Source organism: Salmo salar, chromosome 17 (assembly GCF_965601325.2).
Source record: "Salmo salar chromosome 17, fSalSal1, whole genome shotgun sequence".
Classification (NCBI taxonomy): domain Eukaryota; kingdom Metazoa; phylum Chordata; class Actinopteri; order Salmoniformes; family Salmonidae; genus Salmo; species Salmo salar.
In genome coordinates, this window is record NC_138307.1 from 55683588 (window position 1) to 55699721 (window position 16134).

Consider the following 16134-nt stretch of genomic DNA (forward strand, 5'->3'; position numbering starts at 1 on the left):
CTTCTCTGTGTGGGTTATTTTTCAGTTTAAATTTAGCTGTAGGCTCTAGGGCAAGAGGTTGGGTTGATGTTGAGCGGGCACAGGGATGAGGCCCCAGTCTATTGTTTTTGTTTGAAATGAAACATAATAGAACCCAGCCACTAAAGCAATTGATTCCTGCTACTGAGACCTGGCTTGGCTCGCGACAACGCCGGCACACACTGCGCTGGTCTCTGTGGGTTAGTTGGTTGCATTCCTGTGGCTTCTACAGCAGGATGCGCCATTTAGACTTGGCTGGGGCAGATAGAAATGGAGAGGATAGAATTTGATGCAAGACAGAGAATCATCAATCATGTCTCTTCTGCAGAATATATTTCTGTAATGTCCTGAAATAATATGCCCCTTCGCAGCAGATGCAAAATACTGTTCAAAGGTGCAAATTGCAGCATTGTTCAGCTTTATGTAGTGCATGTTGGATCTATCCTTGCTCACAGTACAGTGGCTTACCCTCAGAGAACACACTGTGTGTGGGGCATAGCGGCTGCAGCCTGCTTAGCTCTGGGCTGTCCTAGCTAGTACTGGTTTGATGAGATCAGTCTGGGTATTAGATCGTATTCTGCATGTGGAGCAGAATGAGAATTTAAGCACCGCGCCCATGCTTACACTTTCTATAGGGACGTGTTCTGTAGCGGTCACATGATGGAAAGGCTGGTAGTGTAGGGATGTTTGCTGCTGTACCTGCAGGTTGTCACCTTTCTCAGTCCCAAACCACATTAACCCCAGTAAGCGAGAAGAAAGGTTTAAATTTAGCAGGTTGGAAAACCTGCCTGTTTGGTAACTACCTGAGCACTCAATATGGACTGATTTTGTGTGCAGACAGTAGCAGAAAGCATTTTTCTGAAATCTACTGGGTCCAAGAACAAACGTTGATAATGGGCAAGTAGTGCTATTGGAGAGGCAGCTTTGGAATATCTCCCGATGTGTTGCATTCATAAATGATTGCTAACCAATTACATCTTGATAATGTGTGTGCCTTGTCTCTTCATGTTATATACCTCAAGTCACCTGCAAAGCACATCTACTGTCAACTACTTTATAATACATCACTTAGAGGTGTAACACTTGCTTCTTTACATGACAGAGGAACAGGTTATAAAACAGGTTTGTTTTACAGAAATGGTCAATTTCACTCCACATTGCTTCCTGCTTTCATAATCCAAGACAACTGCAGACTTAAACAAAGTCTTGTTGTAATGGCTGAAACGAAAGAGCTACTGTATCAATCAGGACTCAAAGGTAAGACCGTTGAGGATCGGTTGCACAGGAAGAATACATGGAACAAGGTTCTCAATTGTCATATCGACCATGGGTTAGGGTCAGGATTTCCCCTGCTCAGCTGTAGGGAAGCTATCTGACACTCCCTGAAGGGAGAGTAAGTAGACCTACTAGAGCTGATGCCTGTCGTTGAATGCAAAGCTCTCACCGGGTCACTAGGGCTTTTTTTTCTCACTGTAAACCTGTCAGTCGCTTTCTGTTATCAATCACCGGTCCAGCCTGTTCTGGTAACCGTTATTATTATTGGCATATTTAAAAGGTAAATACAGCATACTTGTTCTTGTCATTCATATCCAAGTCTACCATGCAAATATGAAGCCTGGTAACAGCCTCAACAGATCAGTTGGGACATGAGTTTCAGAGCTGATCTTATATCTGGATATGGTTCAGTAATGTAGAACTGGGTGCAGCTAGACACATTTGAAAGTTTTATATTAATTGTGCAGGACATCTCTATTATTGTAGTATTATAAACACCCTTAAGCACCAGAGATGCAGAAATGTTCCTTCCTCTCTGTTTGCTTTCTCATGTAATTATGTTGGCTTGGTTCTGCAGCCATATAGGTTTTAGACTGGACACTGTTCTGAGAGTTAAAATGCTTTGCACTGGCACTGCACATTGCCACACGGATGGGACATGAGGTTCAGATGTAACTGAAAATGGCAGGTCAGATTAACATGACAATGATGACATAGAGGCCTGCCTGTCAACATGGATTTAACTCATTAACTGGTGTCACATGGGATGCCATCAGGGATTTATACTCAAGGCTTCGGCTCCCTCACCTTATACCTTTCAAGCACAACTTACAGTGTTTTTAGTTTAATAAGAATGAAAACTGTTTTGTTTTATTGTTGACACAGAAATCAGTCTAAAGCTGTTTATTTACACAGGCAGCCCAGTTCTGATCATTTGCCCAATAATCAGATCAGATCTTTTGCTCATAATTGGGAAAAAGATTTGAATTGGGCTGCCTGTTTAAAGGCAGACATAAAAGCAAAAAATAATTGTAGAGTTTTTTTGTAAAATCTATTTCCTATCAAATAGATCCAGTAGCAATTTTGTTTTTCAGAAGTAGAAGAAAAAATTTACATTTAGTAAATGTATTGTTTACAAGATAAACATGAGACATGTTAATTATGCCACAGACAGAATATTTTTGGGAAGAGCCATCAGAGAGGAAAGACCACTTGGCTCAAGTTTAGTCAGACATTACATAGCTGTGCCCCTGATGAGGAAGTAAACGGGCATTGGAGAACGTTCCTCCGTGGCCGTTTCCGAAATCAAGTTTAGATGTGGATACGATTGAGGGCAGGAGAGAATGGGGTGTGGATGTTATTTGGTGTGTGGAGAGATATATAGATAATCGCTATTATTTGTTTTTAAGGATACATACAGATGGTTCAAAGGATCCAGTCAGTGGTAGGCTGAGGGCTGGGGTGTATATCCCAGGTTTCAATGTTGGAGTATGTAAGCGGTTAACTGACTATGTGTCAGTCTATGCGGCCGAGTTGATGGCCGCATAGATGATTCTAGGTTTGAGATTGGTGGAGGAGATGAAACCACTCAGAGAGGTGATCTGCTCTGATTCGGCTGCAGTGTTGAGTAGTGTGAAGACGGGCAGGTCAGATAGGGGAGAATTGTTTGTGGAGATGATGGTGCTGTTAATGGGATTGCAGAGGATGGGAGTGGGGGTAAGCTTTTGCTGGGTTCCCAGCAATATGGGTGTGGAGGGTAAATGAGAAGGCCGATGTGGTGGCTAAGAGTGCTGTGAGGAGAAGGGGGGTAGATATTCAGGTCCCGCTGGGCTGCAGGGAAGTCAAGTCCTTGATCCGCGCAAAAGGGCCTGATTTTTGGCAAATGGAGCATGATGCTAGTACTAATGGAAGGCAATTTTATCTTGTGCATCGGTCAGTAAAGGAAGTTGGAGAGAGAGGATTTAGGTGAGAGGGTGATGTGTGGAGTAAACTACCGTCTGGGCACACAGATTTGAATGCCACGTTGTGGATGATAGGGAGACATGGAACAGGCCTGTGTGATGAGTGTTTAGTGGAGTAAACAGTGGAGCATGTGTTGATATTTTGTGAATTGTATGACGTAGATAGGGAGAGATTATGTGAAATGGTTAGAGAGGCTGGATGGGGTTGGGGTATGAGTGGTGTAGTGGGGGGAGGAAAGTGGTGTCAAGGGTTCCATGTTACTTTCTTAAAGGAACAGGACTAATGAAGCTTATTTTATGTAGTTAGGCCGTGACTGTCCTCACACTCCAGAACAATAAGTGGCGCTGTATGCGCAGTAAAAGTTGGGTGTGATCCGCCAACCCAATCTCAAAGAAGAGGAAGTAAGCAGATGAGCGTGCCGAAAGTTATTGTAAAACAAGAGGAATGACAGTTGACGTGAAATTAATCATGTAATAAGGTTAGTTTTTGTTCACGTTGAGACAACAAAAACAAGAAATCTTTTGCGTATATGCTGCTGTTAACGTTAGCAGCAAATCAACGTCACATGAAGGCGATCTAGCTGGCTAGTTAACGTAGCTAGCTAATGTTAGCCAATAAATAAATGCTATGGTGGGTTCACTTCACGAAATAGTTGTTTGTAGACATTATGTACGACTAGGTAGTTATTTCATGACAACTATGGACCCGAGGCACAAAGAAATACTCAGGAAAAACCGACTGGACCTGTCCAATCAAATTTTAATTGATGACACCATAGTTCAATTCCTGTACCAGGAGAACATTTTAACAGAGAGCCAGGTGGACGAGATTCAGTCCCAAATAAGCAACAAGAAGAAGACGTTGAGACTGCTGGATATCCTTCCCACCCGAGGTCCGCGGGCATTTGGTACATTTCTGAATTCCCTGGAGGAAGAGTTTACTTGGGTGAGAGACGAGCTACTCCAGAACTTGGAGCAACCCAATGTACCTGGGCAAAGTCCAACAGGTGAGTCTGTTGCCATGTGTTTGACGTCAAACTAACGTTAGGCTAGATTTTCAGTGGCCATTCATTAGTACAGACAAAAGACCATAGAAATAGAATAGGTAGCTAGAACCAACCAACATAGTTCAAACCAGTGCTGGGCTTGGACTGATGGGTGCTGGTACTTATTTTTGAGTACAGGTACTGTTTATGGTTAGGTGAACTCTGCAATACTTTTATGTTAATATTCTATAAGACGTGCAGGAACTCGAGCAGTAGAACATTTGAGGTGCGAGTTCTGGTGAGCTCCTGCCCAAGTCGAGCACTGGTTGTAACAATAGAAATATAAAGAATAAAGAATTTAACAATATTAATAATGTATTACCTTTTGTAAAGCACTTTTTACTATACACTTTTAGATTATTCTTGTATAAAATAAAACTTCATAATATAAAGAACAGAAATGTTAAAATAAAATATAACCATATCATGAAAGCAACAATTAGATAGGAGGAAGGGTAAGCCAGCCCATAGAGATTAGTCTTAAAGGCCTGCTTTAAATGCCCCAACATGTTGACCAGTTCTGAGATTGTCAGGGAGTTTCAAAGGCATAGTGCGTGGTCGGAAAGGCCCTTAATTCCCATAATTCTATGGTTCTAACATTTGGTTGCAGTTTTATGCCTATTGCCCTGCAATATATCTGAACAATAACTGCAATATGTCTGCATAGTACACAAAAAATTGTGGCTTTCCTTTGCACAAGCATTTCATAATACCATTCTGGCATCCATCCAAAATTGTAACGCTTAAAAACATAGAAATCTGTTGTATTCTGAGAAACTAGAAAATAGCTTTGAAATTGAATGTTGCTCCTAATCACATTTTATCCGTCAAATGCTTTGTAAACAGGTGTAGACTAACTAGGGCTGTGACGATAATTGAATAAAATAACTGTCAAAACCATTTAAATAGGCCTACATTAATTTTAGGATGAACAAAAAAATGTTTTACTTTATTTTCATGTAGATACATTTTACCTAATAGCAGGAGTTTTCACTAATGATTATAATCAATTGTTTAGCTAAATTAGTCTATTAAACGTTCTACATCTCCTCCTCTTTCCAACGGTCCTTTGACGTTCCAGCAGCTAATCTTATCCAATGCACATTTTCTTTGCTTGCTAGTAAATAAATAAATTGGTATTCTTTTATTTTTTTTTTAAAGGTTGGATTTGTCTGCACTCAAGGTTGTTCTGGCTCTGAGGCCTATAATGTGCTAATGTTGTGTCAAATGGACAATGTGCCAATTCTCTCCAACCTGGCATGGTATAATTTGATATGGAATCTTTTCTTGATCAGGCCCGTTCCTGGCCGAATTGCCGCCCTCCTATCTCCACAAAGTAGCCTAGGCTATACAGTGTCGACCCCCAATGCACTTTTATGGATGCCCATGTTGTTAGCCTACTGTTTGTAAAACAGGCAATTTAATGTCAATCCCTGTCATTTGGTTACCTTACTTTCTTTGGGTTTGGATTTATTTCATACCATCATTTACTCGCTCAAAGTGAGCAATGAGCATCCGTCTGGTTTCTATGTCCTCTTAATCTTGATGGAGTGTGTGCGCCTGAGCACATATAGAAGTACCTGGTCTGCAAATGTCAAATGTAGGAAGGTGCCCATTTGGGGATGTCTGATTGTCTTAACTCACCACCACTAATACATTGAGCTTCTCAGTCTTTTAAAAAAACATATATATTTTTTTACATCCATTCAAATTTTAATAGTTCCTCACAGTATTTGAAAAATCTTTCCAAACACTCTCCCCTTGATAATCATTGTCGCTGATAAATAGGCTATGGTCGTTGATTTGTTTCTATTTTGATGGTCAATTTCCACTTCATACTATAGCATAGCTCGTCCCCTTCATATTTTCCTTGTCAATTCATTATCTTATAGCCTACTTTCAGAAAGCCTAAGGCAGGCCTACTGTAGTTTTATTACATTTTTTACACGTTTTAAGGAAATTAGGAATATTTGCTCTTGTCTGGCATACGCTGTTGTCTTTGATTGACGGGTGCTTTTACAGGGGTGTGCATGTGAGAGTTCACTGACTCTCTCTATAGGCCTATATGTCCATTCAGAAAGTAGCCTGTCTGGACTCCATCTCTTTAATATAGGCCTATAGTGGCACAGCAGTCTAAGGCACTGCATCTCAGTGCTAGAGACGTCACTACAGACACCGTGGTTCGAATCCAGGTTTTATCACAATCGGCCGTGATTGGGCGTCCCATAGGCAGCAAACACTTGCCCCAGTGTCGTCCGGATTTGGCCGGTGTAATCCGTCATTGTAAATAAGAATTTGTTATTAATTGACTTGCCTAGGTAAATAAAAGTTACATTTAAAAATGTAAATAACAATCAAATGCTCCTGTCATGACTTTAACCTTGTCAAAAGCTGATTTTTCAGTAGCTTAGGCTATATTATTTCTCTCATTACGGCGTCCTTTTTGAAGAACATATGCCAATGCCACGGCCTTCGAATGACCACTGCATCAGGGTTTGTAACATTATGCTAATAGTTCTGGAAAAGTGGGAGAGAATCCATCAGACTTGGTATGAATGAAATAGGACTGTATTTAAAAAAAAAAATATGATATGCAGAAAAGCTGACAAGGTAGGCATATCTTTATTGTCGTGTCAATATGAAAATGCGACATCCTCTCCAACCTGGCATTTCTTAATTTGTGGATTAATATTTATACGTAATAACATAAATGATAATAACGAAGTGTAATGGCTTGTTTCAAATTGGTTTTATTAAGACACATCCATGTGTGCAAACAGAATTGTGATCTCCCTTTTTTGAACCCCCCCCCCCCCCCCCCTCTCATGAACTGTTATGACGATGTACAGTCGTGGCCAAACGTTTTGAGAATGACACAAATATTAATTTTCACAAAGTCTGCTGCCTCAGTGTCTTTAGATATTTTTGTCAGATGTTACTATGGAATACTGAAGTATAATTACAAGCATTTCATACGTGTCAAAGGCTTTTATTGACAATTACATGAAGTTGATGGAAAGAGTCAATATTTGCAGTGTTGACCCTTCTTTTTCAAGACCTCTGCAATCCGCCCTGGCATGCTGTCAATTAACTTCTGGGCCACATCCTGACTGATGGCAGCCCATTCTTGCATAATCAATGCTTGGAGTTTGTCAGAATTTGTGGGTTTTTGTTTGTCCACCTGCCTCTTGAAGATTGACCACAAATTCTCAATGGGATTAAGGTCTGGGGAGTTTCCTGGCCATGGACCCAAAATATCGATGTTTTGTTCCCCGAGCCATTTAGTTATTACTTTTGCCTTATGGCAAGGTGCTCCATCATGCTGGAAAAGGCATTGTTCGTCACCAAACTGTTCCTGGATGGTTTGGAGAAGTTGCTCTCGGAGGATGTGTTGGTACCATTCTTTATTCATGGCTGTGTTCTTAGGCAAAATTGTGAGTGAGCCCACTCCCTTGGCTGAGAATCAACCCCACACTTAAATGGTCTCAGGATGCATTTACTGTTGGCAAGACACAGGATTTATGGTAGCGCTCACCTTGTCTTCTCCGGACAAGCTTTTTTCCGGGTGCCCCAAACAATCGGAAAGGGGATTCGTCAGAGGAGATGACTTTACCCCAGTCCTCAGCAGTCCAATCCCTGTACCTTTTGCAGAATATCAGTCTGTCCCTGATGTTTTTCCTGAAGAGAAGTGGCTTCTTTGCTGCCCTTCTTGACACCAGGCCATCCTTCAAAAGTCTTCACCTCACTGTGCGTGCAGATGCACTCACGCCTGCATGCTGCCATTCCCGAGCAAGCTCTGTACTGGTGGTGCCCCGATACCGCAGCTGAATCAACTTTAGGAGATTGTTCTGGTGCTTGGTGGACTTTCTTGGGCGCCCTGAAGCATTCTAAACAACAATTGATCCGCTCTCCTTGAAGTTCTTGATGATCTGATAAATGGTTGATTTAGGTGCAATATATCCTTGCCTGTGAAGCCCCTTTTGTGCAAAGCAATGATGACGGCACGTGTTTCCTTGCAGGTAACCATGGTTGACAGAGGAAGAACAATGATTCCAAGCACCACCCTCCTTTTGAAGCTTCCAGTCTGTTATTCTAACTCAATCAGCATGACAGAGTGATCTCCAGCCTTGTCCTCGTCAACACTCACACCTGTGTTAACGAGAGAATCACTGACATGATGTCAGGTGGTCCTTTTGTGGCAGGGCTGAAATGCAGTGGAAATGTTTTTGGGGGATTCATTTCATTTGCATGGCAAAGAGGGACTTTGCAATTCATCTGATCACTCTTCATAACATTCTGGAGTATATGCAAATTGCCATCATACGAACTGAGGCAGCAGACTGAAAATGTATATTTGTGTCCTTCTCAAAACTTCTGGCCACGACTGTACATTGGTCTGGACAATTACCTTAACCTCAAATTCCAAGACTGTCACAGCCCTAAGACTAACAATGAAATGCGTAGGCCAACTCCCAACAATGCAGATATATGCATCAACTCAGCAAAAAAGAAACGTCTCACTGTCAACTGCGTTTATTTTCAGCAAACTGTCTGAGCACTGATGGAGGGATTGTGTGTTCCTGGTGTAACTCGGGCAGTTGTTGTTGCCATCCTGTACCTGTCCCGCAGGTGTGATGTTCGGATGTACCGATCCTGTGCAGGTGTTACACGTGATCTGCCACTGCGAGGACGATCAGCTGTCCATCCTGTAGCTCTGTCTTAAGCGTCTCACAGTACGGACATGGCAAATTATTGCCCTGGCCACATCTGCAGTCCTCATGCCTCCTTGCAGCATGCCTAAGGCACGTTCACGCAGATGAGCAGGGACCCTAGGCATCTTTCTTTTGGTGTTTTTCAGTCAGTAGAAAGGCCTCTTTAGTGTCCTATGTTTTCATAACTGTGACCTTAACCTCTATGGGCTAGGTGGGACGCAAGCGTCCCACCCGTGGTGCACTCCATCAACACCAGGTGCATTTCAAGAGCGGCAAATTTGAATCCAAATAAATGTCAAAATTCAAATTTTTCAAACATACAACTATTTTACACCCTTTGAAAGATAAACATCTCCTTAATCTAACCACGTTTTACGATTTCAAAAAGGTTTTACGGCGAAAGCATAAATTTAGAGTATGTTAGGACAGTACATTTACAAGAGTTGTGTGTAATGTTGTGCCAATTCAAAGACAGGCGTCACCAAAACCATAAATCAGCTAGAATTATGCACTAACCTTTTACAATCTCCAACAGATGACACTCCTAGGACATTGTGTTAGACAATGCATGCATTTTTAGTTCTATCAAGTTCATATTTATATCCAAAAACAGCGTTTTACTGTGGCGTTGATGTTCAGGAAATCGTTTCCCTCCAATAACCGGCATTCAAGTCAGCGCCACAAATGAAATAATTAAAATTAGAAAACATTGGTAAAATATTATATTGTCATTTAAAGAATTATAGATTTACATCTCTTGAACGCAATCAACTTGCCAGATTTAAAAATAACCTTACTGGGAAATCACACTTTGCAATAATCTGAGCACTGCGCCCAGAAAAATACGCGTTGCGATACAGACTAGCCACCATGTTGGGGAGATCTAAAATCGAAAATACTATGTAAATAATCCATTACCTTTGATTCTCTTCATCAGATGTCACTTCCAGGTATCACAGGTCCATAACGAATGTAGTTTTGTTCAAAAAAGCTCATCATTTATGTCCAAAAATCTCCGTCTTGTTAGCACATGATCTAAGCCCGCCGGACTTCACTTCATGAACGAGGGGAAAAAATATATTTACGTTCGTTCAAACATGTCAAACGTTGTATAGCATAAATCATTAGGGCCTTTTTTAACCAGAACATGAATAATATTCAAGGTGGACGAATGCATTCTCTTTTATAACGTATTGGAACGAGGGTACCCAACATGAACTCGCGCGCCAGGTGTCTAATGGGCCATCATCGTTCCATGGCTCTTGTTCGGTCAGATCTCCCTCCAGAAGACTCAAAACACTTTGTAAAGGCTGGTGACATCTAGTGGAAGCAATAGGAAGTGCCAAAATATTCCTCAGCCCCTGTGTTTTTCAATGGCATAGGTTTAAAGGTAATACAACACATCAGGTATCCACTTCCTGTCAGAAAATGTCTCAGGGTTTTGCCTGCCAAATGAGTTCTGTTATACTCACAGACACCATTCAAACAGTTTTAGAAACTTTAGGGTGTTTTCTATCCATATATAATAAGTATATGCATATTCTAGTTACTGGGTAGGATTAGTAACCAGATTAAATCGGGTACATTTTTTTATCCAGCCGTGCAAATACTGCCCCCTAGCCCCAACAGGTTAATTGCCTACCGTCTGTAAGCTGTTAATGTCTTAACGACCGTTCCACAGTTGCATATTCATTAATTGTTTATGGGTCATTGAACAAGCATGGGAAACAGTGTTTAAACCCTTTACAATGAAGATATGTGAAGTTATTTGGATTTTTACGAATTATCTTTGAAAGACAGGGTCCTAAGAAAGGGACATTTCTTTTTTTGCTGAGTTTATAACTATACAGAACAAAATTATAAACGCAACATGTAAAGTGTTGGTCCAATGTTTCATGAGCTGAAATTAAAGATCCCAGAAATGTTCCATATGCGCAAAAAGCTTATTTCTCTAAAATATTGTGCACAAATTTGTTTACATCTGTTAGTGAGCATTTCTCCTTTTCCAAGATAATCCATCCACCTGACAGGTGTGACATCATGAAGTTGAATAAACAGCACGATCGTTACGCGGTGCACCTTGTGCTGGAGACAGTGAAAGGCCACTCTAAAATGTGCAGTTTTGTCACACAACACAATGCCACAGATGTCTTAAGTTTTGAGGGAGTGTGCAATTGGCACCCTGACTGCAGGAATCTCCACCAGAGCTGTTGCCAGACAATTTAATGTCCATTTCTCTACCGTAAGCTGCCTCCAACATCGTTTTAGAGAATTTCCCAGTACTTACAACCGGCCTTACAACCGCAGACTCCCAAGTGGGTGGGCCTATGCCCACCCATGGCTGCGGCCCTGCCTGGCCATGTGAAATCCATAGATTAGGGCCTAATGAATTTATTTCAATTTACTGATTTCCTTATTAACTGTAATTGTAGCATGTTGCGTTTATTTTTGTTAAAGTGACAGATAATAAAGGGCCATACGCACTAACCTATAGTTCCTTGCGGGAGGATGCCAAGCAGTTGCCATACCCAAGCGGTGTTGCAGCCATTCAAGATGCTCTCAATGGTGCAGCTGTTCAACTTTTTGAGGATCTGAGGGCCCATGGCAAATCTTTTCAGCCTCCTTTAGATTAGATGAGTTTTTATTAGTCACATGCACAGGGTCGCAGATGTTATTGCAGGGTACAGTGAAATTCTTAAACTTCGTGCTCCAACAGTGCAGGTCAAAAAGCGAAATGAATGAAATAATAATATACATATTTACAACTGTAACAATGACAAATGTCTGGAGGGGGGTAGAAGGTCCATTGGGGGAGCAGCAGGTGGGTAGAAGGTCCATAGGGGGAGCAGCAGGTGGGTAGAAGGTCCATAGGGGGAGCAGCAGGTGGGTAGAAGGTCCGTAGGGGGAGCAGCAGGGGGTAGAAGGTCCGTAGGGGGAGCAGCAGGGGGTAGAAGGTCCGTAGGGGGAGCAGCAGGGGGTAGAAGGTCCGTAGGGGGAGCAGCAGGGGGGTAGAAGGTCCGTAGGGGGAGCAGCAGGGGGGTAGAAGGTCCGTAGGGGGAGCAGCAGGGGGGTAGAAGGTCCGTAGGGGGAGCAGCAGGGGGGTAGAAGGTCCGTAGGGGGAGCAGCAGGGGGGTAGAAGGTCCGTAGGGGGAGCAGCAGGTGGGTAGAAGGTCCGTAGGGGGAGCAGCAGGTGGGTAGAAGGTCCGTAGGGGGAGCAGCAGGTGGGTAGAAGGTCCGTAGGGGGAGCAGCAGGTGGGTAGAAGGTCCGTAGGGGGAGCAGCAGGTGGGTAGAAGGTCCGTAGGGGGAGCAGCAGGTGGGTAGAAGGTCCGTAGGGGGAGCAGCAGGGGGGTAGAAGGTCCGTAGGGGGAGCAGCAGGGGGGTAGAAGGTCCGTAGGGGGAGCAGCAGGGGGGTAGAAGGTCCGTAGGGGGAGCAGTGTCGATGTGAATGGGGGTGTGCTCGGTAGTCCACAATCAGCTCCTTTGTCTTGCTGATGTTGAGGGATCTCCTGTGATCTCCCTATAGGCTGTCTCATCGTCGGTGATCAGGCCTACCACCGTGTCGTCGGCCAACTTAATGATGGTGTTGGAGTTGTGCACGGCCACGTAGTTGTGGGTGAACAGAGAGTACAGGAGGGGACTAAGCACCCACCCCTGTGGGCCCCCCATGTTGAGGGTCAGTGTGACGGATGTATTGTTGCCTACCCTCACCACCTGGGGGCGGCTTGTCAGGAAGTCCAGGATCGAGTTGCAGAGGGTGTCCAGTTCCAGGGTCCTTAGCTTCACTGATGAGCTCTTGAGGGTACTATGGTGTTGAACGCTGAGCTGTAGTCAATGAACAACATTCTCACAGGTGTTCCTCTTGTCCAGGTGGGAAAGGGCAGTGTGGATTGCATCATCTGTGGATCTGTTGGGGCGGTATGCAAATTGGAGTGGGTACAATGTATCTGGGATGATGGTGTTGTGTGCCATGACCACTCTTTCAAAGCATTTCATAGCTCTAGATGTGAGTGATTATGGTGCGATAGTCATTTAGACAGGTTACCTTGGTATTATTGGGCACAGGGACTATGGTGGTCTGCTTGAAACGTATGTATTAGACTGGGTCAGGGATGGATTGAAAAATGTAAGTGAGGACATTTGCCAGCTGGTCAGAGCATGCTATGAGAATGCGTCCTAGTAATTCTACTGGCCCTGCCGCCTTGTGAATGTTAACCCATTTAAATGTCTTACTCACATCGACTACGGTGAGCGTGATCTCAGTCATCCGGAACAGCTGGTGCTCTCATGCATGGCTCAGTGTTGCTTGCCTCGATGCAAGCATAGAAGGCATTTAGCTTGTCTGGTAGGCTTGTGTCACTGGGCAGCTCGCGGGTGGGTTTCCTTTTGTAATCTGTGATAGTTTGCAAGGCCTGCCACATCTGACAAGCGTCAGAGCCCGTGTAGTAGAATTCCATCTTAGTCCTGTTTTGACGCTTTGCCTGTTTAATGGTACATCGGAGGGCGTAACGGAATTTCTTATAAGCATCCAGATTTGTGTCCTCCTTGAAAGCGGCAGCTCTAGCCTTTAGCTCAGCGCATGTTGCCTGTAATCCATGGCTTCTGGTTCGATATGAACATACGGTCATGTGTGGGGATGTTGTCGATGCACTTATTAATGAAGCTAGTGACTGATGTGGTAAACTCCTCAATGCCATTAGATAAATCCCGGAACATATTCCAGTCTGTGCTAGCAAAACAGTCCTGTAGCTTAGCATCCGCTTCATCTGACTACTTCCGTATTGAGCATGTCACTGGTACTTAGTTTGAGTTTTTGGTTCTAAACAGGAATTAGGAGCATAGAATTATGGCCAAATTTGCCAAATGGATAGCTTTGTATGCGTTTCTGTGTGTAGATTAAAGGTGGTCTAGAGGTTTTTTTTTGGGGGGGGGGGGTGTTCGCCTCTAGTTGCAAAGGTGACCGGCTGGTAGAAATGAGGTAAGATGGATTTCAGTTTTCCTGCATTCAGAACACTGATGACTAGGAGCGCCACCTCTGGATGAGCATTTTCTTGTTTGCTTATGACCCTATACAGCTCGTTGAGTGCAGTCTTAGTGCCAGCATCGGTCTGTGGTGGTAAAATGACAGCTAGGAAAATATAGATAAACTCTCTTAGTAAATAGTATGTTCTACAGCTTATCATGAGGTATTCTAACTCAGGCGAGCAGAACCTCGAGACTTCCACTAATTGAAATTCTGCGTGACACCACATTTCTTCTATTATAAACGCGATGGACAGCACAGGCATAATCAATGGCAGCACATTAAATGACGGTTATAGAGTGGACTACTCTGTTCTAAAGCCATCCTAGATTTCCACATGGCAACAGCATCACAACCTTAAATGGTTAGCTCCAGAAATACGGCACAAACATCGTCTTTGGCACTTGATCAAGACGTGTAAACATCTCATTCTGGTGGATGTTTACTCTAGCTCTGTTTTGTTAAATCGATCCTCATGTTTTTCTCTCGCATCCAACTTTTTGTGAATAAAAGGTCAGTAAACTCACCATAAAACCATCCTGGAGGTCACTGGCATCCGTGTCCTTATCTGAAGGCCACTAATACGACAGAAATGCCATGGTTTCATTCAGTAAAATGTTTTTAAAAATGTATGCCTAGTTGGTATCACCAACTATTCATGAATTTATCAGTTCTGTTCATGAATTTATGAAAAAAAATCCCTAATTCTATTTAATGGAATTAAACTAAGTGGTTTCCAGTAGCAGCTAGCTACTGCCAATAATGACGTTAGTCGACTGTGTTGTAATACCTGCAGACTAGTGACCCAATCAGTAATGAGGATCAGAGGACTGAGGGCCACTACTACTTTTGTATAGGGCTGGGTGACATATCGAATTAATGTTTGAACACAATGTTCCAATTGTCACAATAATCTAGGTTTTTATTTGTATTTTTTTGAGTTTTCTGTGTCTCTTTGTTCTAGTCTCCTTTGCTCCTTCTGTGCTGTGTGCACTGTGTACCTTCTCACTCTCACAGACACCAAGGCCCTGCCACTCGCAACCAATACGAAAGATAACTAATTCCTCTCTCACGACATGCAGTTTAAACTCGTTATTTGCGTTTGAGGTTTGGTCCAACAGAATCTCATATTGACACCGAAACGCTCAGACAATCTTTTAATGTAATGGATGAGAACTTAAGCTTTCAAACAATACCCTTTTTTATGTCTCAACTACCAAAATGTAGAACAGACCCTACTAAAACGAGAATATCAATGAACATGTTATGGGAAATGTATGCTCAGTTTCATTCTCATTCTGAGAAATAAGTATGTTCCTATCCAGGTAAGACACTTGATTTCAACATCTAAATAAAGTGAACAGGCGCTGTTGTTTAAACAGTTGGAGACGGCCCAGAGGGTGTGTTCATAACTGTTCTACCATGTTAGCAAGCAAACATATCCAAGTTGCCTAGACTTGAAATATAAAGCACATGGGCTTGTGCTTGAGAGATTGTTCATTTTCTATAATGCCTGCTACAATAAATGTATTAGTGGATGTGTGTGGTTCTGGTTAAATTTGTTAAAAAATTGCATTTTCATGAAAGTCAGAAAAATAAGCAGGTTAAAATTATTAGTGGGAATTATGGTTGTGGAAGGCTTATAGTTAGCCTAGGTATACTATCACAAGCACTGAATTCATTTGATTATTCCTGACAGTTTGAAATAGTGTTTTTATCTTTAATTGTGCATCAAAGCTTATTTGGCGAACATTACAAAATCGACATATACAGTATATCGTGAATCGGCCATAATAAAAATGTAGAAGATTTTTTTTGGGGCCATATCGCCCAGCTATACTTTTGTATGAATTGTTTGGACAAAACAAATTATTTGTAGCTTTTTCTTTGGCACATACTAAACATTTAGACATTTCAACATGTGACGGTGTGGAACACATGTAGGCCTAACCATAGACAGTATAACTGGAAGCCTTAATTTTTATTTTGAATGTACAGTGTCCGTGCAGAAAAGGGAAGATGGCGAGGAAGAAGTCTGTTTGTTTTTGGGACTGTCTAGGGCGTGAGTGTGTCGTTTCTCACAGGCCTAGTTTCTCTGAAA

The 16134-nt window shown here is 42.5% G+C and overlaps 1 protein-coding gene across 1 annotated transcript in view; it reads left to right on the forward strand.

Annotated features, from left to right (window-relative positions):
• Nucleotides 1-3619: 3619 nt before the first annotated feature.
• The window catches only part of LOC106576178 (death domain-containing protein CRADD), a 34851-nt gene continuing 22336 nt past the window's right edge, over nucleotides 3620-16134 (forward strand). Inside the window, exon 1 of the mRNA XM_014153154.3 lies at nucleotides 3620-4261. Coding sequence (XP_014008629.1) covers nucleotides 3883-4261 — 379 coding nt within the window. The 5' untranslated portion in view covers nucleotides 3620-3882. The remainder of the gene's footprint in view (nucleotides 4262-16134) is intronic.